Source organism: Rhinoderma darwinii, chromosome 3 (assembly GCF_050947455.1).
Source record: "Rhinoderma darwinii isolate aRhiDar2 chromosome 3, aRhiDar2.hap1, whole genome shotgun sequence".
Taxonomy (NCBI): Eukaryota; Metazoa; Chordata; class Amphibia; order Anura; family Rhinodermatidae; genus Rhinoderma; species Rhinoderma darwinii.
Genome location: NC_134689.1, coordinates 260,284,639 through 260,295,189, shown reverse-complemented (window position 1 = coordinate 260,295,189; position 10,551 = coordinate 260,284,639). Strand labels below are relative to the sequence as shown.

General features: G+C 42.9%; 1 protein-coding gene across 3 annotated transcripts in view; it reads left to right on the top strand.

The window, feature by feature from the left end:
* Positions 1–10,551, top strand: part of HYKK (hydroxylysine kinase) — a 47,891-nt gene that overhangs the window by 25,912 nt on the left and 11,428 nt on the right. For all 3 annotated transcript variants that reach the window (XM_075855170.1, XM_075855168.1, XM_075855169.1), the window contains exons 2-3: positions 3,871–4,216; positions 6,631–6,773. In XM_075855170.1, the coding sequence (XP_075711285.1) occupies positions 3,874–4,216; positions 6,631–6,773 (486 nt within the window). In that variant the 5' untranslated portion in view covers positions 3,871–3,873. The remainder of the gene's footprint in view (positions 1–3,870; positions 4,217–6,630; positions 6,774–10,551) is intronic.

Below are 10,551 nucleotides of genomic sequence, written 5' to 3'. Positions count from 1 at the left end.
CACACAAACGAGGCATGTATACACATATACACACACTCACGAGGCATGTATACATACATACACACGCGTGCGCACACACAAGGCATGTATAAACACATACACACGAGGCATGTATACACACAAATACACACACACACACACCATGTATACACACACATGAGGCATGTATACACACACACATGATGCACATATACACACACACACACACACACAGCACGTATACACACACAAACTAGGCATGTATACACATATACACACACTCACAAGGCATGTATACATACATACACACGCGTGTGCACACACACGAGGCATTTATACATACACAGGCGCGCACACACTCACACAGACAAGGCATGTATATATACACACATGAGGCATGTATACACACACACACACACGTATACACGCGCACACACACGAGGCACGTATACACGCACACACGAGGCACGTATACACGCACACACGAGGCACGTATACACACACACGAGGCACGTATACACACACACATACATGAGACACGTATACACACACACACACACACACACACACACACACACACACGAGGCACGTATACACACACACACACACACACACGAGGCACGTATAAGACACACATACGGCATGTATACACACACAAACATACACGAGGCACGTATACACACACACACACACACGAGGCACGTATACACACACACACACACATACACACGAGGCACGTATAAGACACACACACGGCATGTATACACACACACACACCAGGCATGTATACACACACACACACACACGCACACGAGGCATGTATACATATGCACAAACGGCATGTACACACACGTATACACACACACAGACACACACAAGGCATGTATACACACACACACACACACACACACACACGAGGCATGTATATACACATACACACAAGAGGCACGTATATACACACACTCACACATGAGGCATGTATACATACACAGGCGCGCACACTCTCATACACACAAGGCATGCATACACACGAGGCATGTATACACACACACAGCATGTATACACACACATGAGGCACGTATACACACACATGAGACACATATACACACACACACGAGGCACGTATACACACACAAACAAGGCATGTATACACATATACACACACTCACGAGGCATGTATACATACATACACACGCGTGCACACACACAAGGCATGTATAAACACATACACACGAGGCATGTATACACACAAACTCACACACACACACCATGTATACACACACGAGGCATGTATACACACACATGAGGCACATATACACACACAAACGAGGCATGTATACACATATACACACACTCACGAGGCATGTATACATACATACACGCGCGTATGCACACACACGAGGCATGTATACATACACAGGCGCGCACACACTCACACAGACAAGGCATGTATATATACACACATGAGGCATGTATACACGCACACGAGGTATTTACACACAGACACACACGCGGTATTTACACACACACAAGTTATTTACACACACACAAGGTATTTACACACACACGGTATGTACACACACGACATGTACACACACACACACACGAGGCATGTACACACACATGAAGCATGTACACACACACATACACACGAGGCATGTACACACACACACACACACACACGTATACACGCACACACGAGGCACGTATACATGCACACACACGAGGCACATATACACGCACACACACGAGGCACGTATACACACACACACGAGGCACGTATACACACACACACACATACATGAGGCACGTATACACACACACACACACACACGAGGCACGTATACACACACACACACACACGAGGCACGTATAAGACACACATACGGCATGTGTACACACACAAACATACACGAGGCACGTATCCACACACACACACACACACACACACACACACACACACGAGGCACGTATACACACACACACACACACACATACACACGAGGCACGTATAAGACACACACGGCATGTATACACACACACGGCATGTATACACACACACACACACACACACACACGAGGTATTTACACACACAAGTTATTTACACACACACACACAAGGTATTTACACGCACACACACGAGGTATTTACACACACACGGCATGTACACACACACACACACACACACACGGCATGTACACACACACACACACATAAAAAAAGTCTCCTCCAAATAAATAAACCACTTTTATCATTAAAAAAAACATATATTTTATTATTTAAAGATAGTAAAACAATAAAAGAAAATACATATGGGTCACCGCTGCAATTGAGGTGACATAATATTTATACAGAGCGGCACATGGTTTAAAAAAAAAAAAGCACCATTTTATTCCATTGCCCCCCAATTTTTTAAATAAAATATATAAAAAAATTACATGCACCCCAAAATGGTACTTGCAAAAAACAAGCCATCGTATGGCTACATAATAAAAAATATATGGCATTCAGTGACACAAGAATACAATTTATATTAATAAATTATATGTATAAAAAAAACAAACAATAAAATGACAACTTTTACCGCATAAAACAAGCCATCATATAGGCACGTCGACCAAAAAAAAAATATTAAAAAGTTATGGCTCTTTAAATGAGACGATGAAAAAAGAAAAAAAAATTGCTTCGTCCTGAAAGCCCAAAATAGACTGGTACTTAATTGGTTAAATATTAAAACTCTGAATGGTGCTTAGCATATTCATATAATAAAGGATGTTCAGCTCTCAAAGAGCCCCTATCATTGAATACAGGGTACATTGTTTGGAATATTAAGGCCTCATGCACACGACCGTAGCTATGTGCATGGCCGTGATTTTCGGGTCGGCCAGCCGCAGAGTGTCACCCGCGAGCCGCCCGCAAATCGCGGGCCGTGCACATGGCCGCGTCCACTATTTTCTATGAGCCTAGACTGCAGAACACGGCCGTAATAAGACATGTCCTTTCTTTCTGCGGTCCAGGCTCGTGGGCCATGCACGGACCGTGGAAACTACGGTCGTGTGGGGCCCATGGAATTGAATGGGGCCGCAATACTCCCGTGGATTTTCGGGGGAATTGCAGCCGCAAAAGCACGTTCGTGTGCATGGGGCATAAAACTATCAGATCATGAGGAAAAGCTAAAAATACATAATTTAGCCAGGCAACCTAAAGGCCCCATTATAGGCTCTTTTACATGGACCAATGATTGGGTGAACAAGCAATCATTTGAACGCTCGTTCCCGATCATTGCTCAGTGTAAACAAAGTAAAGATCAGCTGATTAACCAGCAAACACTCGTTCATCGGCTGATCGCATCCTTTATGCGGCCACAAGAATGGTCGCTAGTCGGCAGCACATTTCCCTGTCTAAGTGCATGGGGACGAACGATCAGAGTAACAATCGTTCATTCCCATACTAAACACTGATTGCTCCACTTGAAGGGATCAAACGAGCGCCGATTGACAAGTTTGTTTAAAGGTGATTTACACAGGCGAATACCTCCCATGTCTAAACCCCTTTTAGAACTCACTTGGCTTCTACACACCAATTCAGCCCCAAAGTCTCCTTATGGCAGCATATTGTTAATTCTCATCACACTTCCCATCTGTAAGTCAAGCAGACAGGATAAGTCTCCCAATATCTGAACAATGCCATGACATGTACCAATAACAACTTACAGTAAAAACAACGGTACTCAATCACGTTTTTGATGCCATATCTTATGCATTGAATATGGCTACCAAATGGCTTCACTAATATTATAATCACACTTCCTCTGTAATACAGAATAGAATTCCCTAAATCACAACCATTGTGCTTAACCATAATGACATTTTATATGTTTTTTTCTCTAGAAGATGACTTCTGAAAATAAGACTGGAAATCCACAAACCACCAGCAAACCAGCTGTCAATGAACCACAAGCCATTAAGTTGGCAGAGATGCTTTTTGGGCTAGAAGTATGCAAAGTAAAGCCTCTGCCAAGTTATGATGATCAGAATTTCTACATCCAGACCTTGGATGATGAGACTACTACTCAAATGGAGTATGTTCTGAAGATCAGGAATGGTGAAGAAAGTAAGAACACTGAGCTAATAGAAGTACAGCTATGCGCTATGAAGTTCCTGCATGATGAAGGTCTTCCTACACCAAATCCCATGCTCACAAAAACTGGTGCAGTGATGTCTTTAGAGTCTATTGGTAAGAAAACACATCAGTCTCATATATTGATCAGTAGTAAATTTACCAAAGCTGTAGGACAATTTTCCGATAATTTTACTAAAGCAAATGACAGTATAATGGTCTTCAGTAATGAGTAGAAGACAAAGACGAGGTGGATCCAGCGTTGCTGTAAAATAAAACGGAACTTGTTCCAAGTTTAATAGAGATGATTTAAAATTCAGGATCAATCTGAACGATGTCCTGAGGTGCTTAGGAGAGATGTGAGGGCAATTGAAGGAGCCTACGCGTTTCAAACGCTTCCTGCGTTCTTAATCATGGCTAAATCATTGCCCTCACATCTCTCCTAAGCACCTCAGGACATCGTTCAGATTGATCCTGAATTTTAAATCATCTCTATTAAACTTGGAACAAGTTCCGTTTTATTTTACAGCAACGCTGGATCCACCTCGTCTTTGTCTTCTACTCAACATATATCGCGTGCCGACGCGAGGATCCGTGCGGTGATTCAAAGTGCAAAATCGACACACTAAAGCTGAGCTGGAGGTTTCGTCTCCCCCTCTTGTTTCTACAGGTCTTCAGTAATAATACAGCATGGTAGCCATATCCTGTAACAATAAATCACCTTTCTTTTGGAACCATATTTACCACTTATGCATCACAACATGTATGATGACCCACAAGACAAACCCTATTAACAGCTGTGCCACACACACACAATAGGGTGAGCAGGTGAAATGCTCCTCCAGATAGTTTGTGAAAACATCCTGCTCCTTACGGACAGGACCCTTCATCCATCATTAATACGAAGATTCATGTAAACGTTATTATTTATATTATAGCCATTTTGCTGTATGATGCAAATTGATAAGTCTATTCCAAAACTAAAAATTCACAAGTACAGGTTAAGAAATTAATACTACGTTAAAGCTTTGTTCACATTATGTATGTGATATATGTTCTGTGTACATTTCTAACATATACTCTGATGTGCCCGCAGGCTATAAGCCAAATTTGAGGCAAAAGGTGTTTCATTTGGCATATATTTGGCCAGTATGCAACCGTATACTTTTTTTTTTTACTGTATTGAAAAGCATAGTCGATGCTTAGATGCTTTTCAATACAAGGGAATCCCTCTTTTTGCAGTAAGAGTTAATAGAAGACATTTAAACCGTATAGACATCGAGTTGCTTACATCTGGGGCATATGTTCAGTGTCCATTCAACATGTGCATGCCAAAGGTAAGCCCCAGATGCGGTGTGAGCAGAGCCTTATAATTCTCCCTACTACTCCTACACTTTTTCTTTCTGGGTCTTCCAGTCAGATTATATGTGAATAAATTATGTTATAGAAATGCCCACATAGGTATAACTTGAAGTTCTTGGGCACCAATGCAAAATCTGTGATGGTGCCCCAATCTACCATGTACCATTTTAAATACTAATGTCTTGCCTTCTTGTCACATCCAACGGGATGTGGACCCACTGGGCTACTCCACCACTGAGGTTAGTGACTGGCAGTGGATAAAAGGACACAAGTAGAAGGTTGCGGATCACAGGCAGGTAGCGGATCACAGGCAGGAGGGTGCCGGATTACTGGATGCAGGCTGAAAACTGATAGCAATAGCAGACAGTATAGAGGCTGGCAAAGGACAACTGGGTACAGGCTGATAACTGGTGGTAATAGCAGATGGAATACAGGCTGGTAACGGACAACTATATACAGGCTGATAAATGGTAGCAATAGCAGACAGGAACGGGTGCATTAGGAACCTTCGCAGGATAACTTTAGGTTGTTCCAACATTGCTCCAGCAGCGTGTGTTCAGTGAAGCCGACTAATGTATTAGGTTAAAGACAGGGATAGGCTGGGGATGGATTTGGGTGCGTGCGCTGGTCCTATAAGATGCCGGAAGTGAGCGCTTAACAGCCCCATAGTCAGACCCAGCAACAGCAGAAGGAAGTGCACGACAGCGCGGAGATCCAGGAACCGTACAGCGTGTACTAAAGGTAACCTGGCTGTTGTACTTGCTGCGAGCGGTAGTACGCCAACGAGCGCAGAGCACCGGTGTTACACTTCTTATATGGCAGAAGGAACATTGGGCCCCCTCAGGCTTTAGAGCCCGGGTGTAACTAATACCTTTGCACCCTCTAAAGCTATGCCCCTGAGAGCACTACCATCTGCTAAGTTTTCAGTTCATTTTGTAGACCGCATTTCTGCGTCCAGCATTCATAGGAATTAATAGGAGACTTGGCTTCTCTTTCTTGTATTCATTGTATTGGAAAATAAGACAACATTTAGATTGCTACATTTGACGAATGTGGTTATGCCTTTAATAAGACATCAAAATATTTAATTATAACCCATGTTGTCTTCAATGTTTTCTAGAAATATTAGAAGTTTTAATATGGTACGATTATTTATACTTGATTTTTAGAATATGGAGGTTCCCTACAAAAACATATGGTGATACTTCTGACCTACCTTCCTGGGACGCCAGCAGCGGAAATTAAAACAACGCCTGAAATCTTATTTGACATAGGAAAAATGGCAGCTATTGTTGATGAAACCTTAGCAAAGGTATTTTATTTGTGAAATATTGTGAGTAGGGAAATTTATTTATCCAAAACTAATCTCTATCATTCCCTACAGGATAACAATTTCATTAATTTAGTGTAATGTGTGTATGGCAATTTTGCATAGTTTTTTTTCCCCTGTAGCGGCCTGATGTGCAGTGTTAGAAAATTTTAATTTATGAATTTTTGTTCACACAGCATCAGAGGGATTTTTTGGGTTTTATAAATAAAATGTTATTGAGAGCAATCAAAAAGATAAAGAAAAATGAAAAAGGGCTAAAAGACATAAAAAAAATAATTGAAAAAGCAGACCTTTTTTTTTTAAAGGACCAACATTACTTCTATCCCTGGGTTGTCAGATGTGAACAATGGACTAGAGTGGTGCGGTTTCTGAAAAAAACATGTTTTTTTTCCCAATCTCATACAATCGTTAAGCTGGTTGTACTCCATAAATGGCTCACAGACATTGACGCACTCATTACCGGTCCATTTCTCAACCCCATGTGTGGCCAACTTTACTAATGTACTAATGTACATTAGGGCATATTTATTTATGTTGGCATACCGTTGAGCCATAAGCCAGCATGTGACTTCAGTGTAGTGTGTATTCAACAGAGCACACACCAGGTTGCACAGTGTAGCTCGACTGGCATCTTTGCTTTTATAATTATGCCCCATAGTGTTTCAGATCTGTGCTCTTTTTTATACTGTGAGGCTGCTTCAAGAGATGTATTGCTTGGTCTGATATCTAAGGGAAATGAGGGAGTAAAAAAATAACCTTCAGGCTCCATAGAAAACCTTGGACTGGGTTCAGAACTTGCAACTTATGATTATTTTGGTTTCCACTTTATGCCATTCTTCCATATACTCTATATAGCTCTATTGTAAACTCTCACTGTAGCTGAGATTGGTCCATATACATACAGTACAGTATGGACAGTTGTATCTCGGTGGGTATATATTTTTGGGTGATATAAGCACAGGCCATTAAATTTATTTTGGATTAGCAATACTGATCTTCTTTTGTATATTATCGGTTTGTTAGACTGATATGTATACTAGTCCTTCTCAATGAATTAGAATATCATCAAAAAGTTAATTTATTTCAGTAACTAAATTCAAAAAGTATAACTCATATTATATAGATTAATTACACACAGAGTGATCTATTTCCAGCATATTTTTCTTTTAATGTTGATGATTATGGCTAACAGTTAATGAAAACCCAAAATTAGTCTCTCAGAAAATTAGAATATTGGGTAAAAGTTGCAGATTGTAGACTCATGGTGTCACACTCTAATTAGCTTTATCACCAAATACCTACAAAGGTTTCCTACACATTTAAAAGGACTGGTGTGCTGCTCAGTGGTCCAAAGTCCTGTTTTCAGATGAAAGTAAATTTTGCATTTCATTTGGAAATCAAGGTCCCAGAGTCTGGAGGAAGAGTGGAGAGACGTCAATCCAAGTTGCTTGCGGTCCAGTGTGGAGTTTCCACAGTCAGTGATGGTTTGGGGAGCCATGTCATCTGCTGGTGTTGGTCCACGGTGTTATATCAAGTCCAGAGTCAACGCAGCATCTACCAGGACATTTTAGAACACTTCATGCTTCCCTCTGCTGACAAGCTTTATGGAGATGCTGATTTCATTTTTGAATTCAATTACTGAAATAAATTAACTTTTTGACGATATTCTAATTCATTAAGAGGGACTAGTATGTATACTTAGGTTTTGGTTGTACAATATGTTCAAAGTTAGTTTTTAAATATTTATGCATTTTTTGCAAGTATAAACAAATTCCTATTGTTTTCAGGTTATTTTATGCTTACAAGGATTAGAAAGACATTAGTGTCCATGCTCAAGGAGTATATCCTTCCGGCTTTTTTCACGCCCATGGACCTGGGCATGCTACGACATTTTGGGGGACCTGGCCTTTCTCAAATGTGTTCACCCATAAAAGAAGTTGCATTAAAGGGAGTTGCATTTACTCACAAACTCTCCGAAACCGCTAATAATGGTTACAGGAAGGGTTAACAGTGAAAACTATTGAGCAAAGGTACCATTTTTCATATATCATTGGCCACATTTACCCACGCTGTTCATCGCCGAATAGTAGAGAAGGTGGAAGCAGGGCCGGCCTTATGGGTGTGCGACCTGTGTGAATGCACAGGGCGCATCACTCCAGCAGGTGGAAGGGGGCGCTGAACTTTCCACTTCCCCTGCTTGTTTCAGAAGTGCCCGGGCCCGGCGACTCAGCAGTCGCCTTTCCGCCTGGGCGCCTCTTCACTCAGTGGCATCGCTACCGCTGTAGCAGCCATAGCGGCTGCTAGTAGCAACATCGGGCATGAGGGCGCCTGTGTCACCCATCGGGACGGGCCCCCGCATGGCCGGCGGCGCCGCTAGCAGCTGCTGCTACAGCAGTAGCGATGCCACTATAGCAGAGCAGCCATCTACTAGCGCCATTGTAGCTCCTTGTAGGATTGGAATCCCCATGAGGCCAGGGATTCTACTCCTGGTCGGAGCGCTTGATTTCTCTGTCCATATATGGACAGTGACTTCAGGGGCAACTCCTGAAGTGGAATCCCCGGCCACAGCATTGCCGCCGCTGTGACCGAAGATTCCACTCCAGAAGAAGCTAGTGACGTCACAGTCCATAAATGGACACAGACAACAGGGGCTTCTCCTGGAGTGGAATCCTCGGTCACAGCACAGGCAACGCTGTGGATGAGGATTCCGCTTCAGGGGTTGCCCCTGATGTCACTGTCCATATATATGGACAGAGACATCAAGTGGAGCGCTCCAGGAGCGGAATCCCAGGCCAGACGGGGATTCTGAACCTTCAGGGAACTACAATGCCGCTATCTACAGGAAGGGGGGCGGGGTACTACCTACAAGGGGGCTGTGTGGCACTACATACAGGGGTCTGTGTAGCACTACCTACAAGGGGGCTGTGTGGCACTACCTACAAGGGGACCGTGTGGCAATACCTACAAGGGGACCGTGTGGCACTACCTACAAAGGGGCTGTGTCGCACTACCTACAAGGGGGCTGTGTCACACTACCTACAAGGGGGCTGTGTCACACTACCTACAAGGGGGCTGTGTCGCAAAACCTGCAGGGGGAATCGGTGAGTGCTGAGCTGATGGTCATTTTACTGTGAGTGGGGGGCTGATGGTCAATTTACTGTTAGTGGCGGGTTGATGGTCAATTTAATGTATGTGGCGGGCTGATGGTCATTTTGCTGTGAGTGGGGGGATGATGGCCTTCATGTGGTTTCCACCCATGAGCTCGAATTAAAATTAATAGGAGGCAGAAAATACCTGCGGTGCCTGTTTGGAGCTTATTTGCCTGCGACTTTTGCATTAGCTTCAACGGCTTAAAAAAACGCAAAAAAAAACCAATGTCGAACAACACTGTCAATTTAAAATCTGCTTAAAAATTCCTGATTTTTTTTGCCTTACATAAAACGCTGTGTGACCATACACTAAGAGTGTAGTGCTTATTTTTAGCCGTTTTCTGTCTTTCTCGAAACAATTTTTGGTAAGGGTGCCCTGAGGAAATCTGATTTTTACAGTGGTGCTTCGAGTCCGAAAAGGTTGGGAAACTCTGTACTAGGCTATCGGATCACGCCAGCCTTCACATGGATCCTGTCGTGGAGAAGCTCAGTTCGTCGTGGGAACGGGCCCTAGGGGAGTACAATTTATTTTTTGGGGGGCACTGTCTACAAGGCGGAGGTGGGGGGCTGTATTGCACTATCTACATGAGGGAGGTAGGGGATTATGGCAC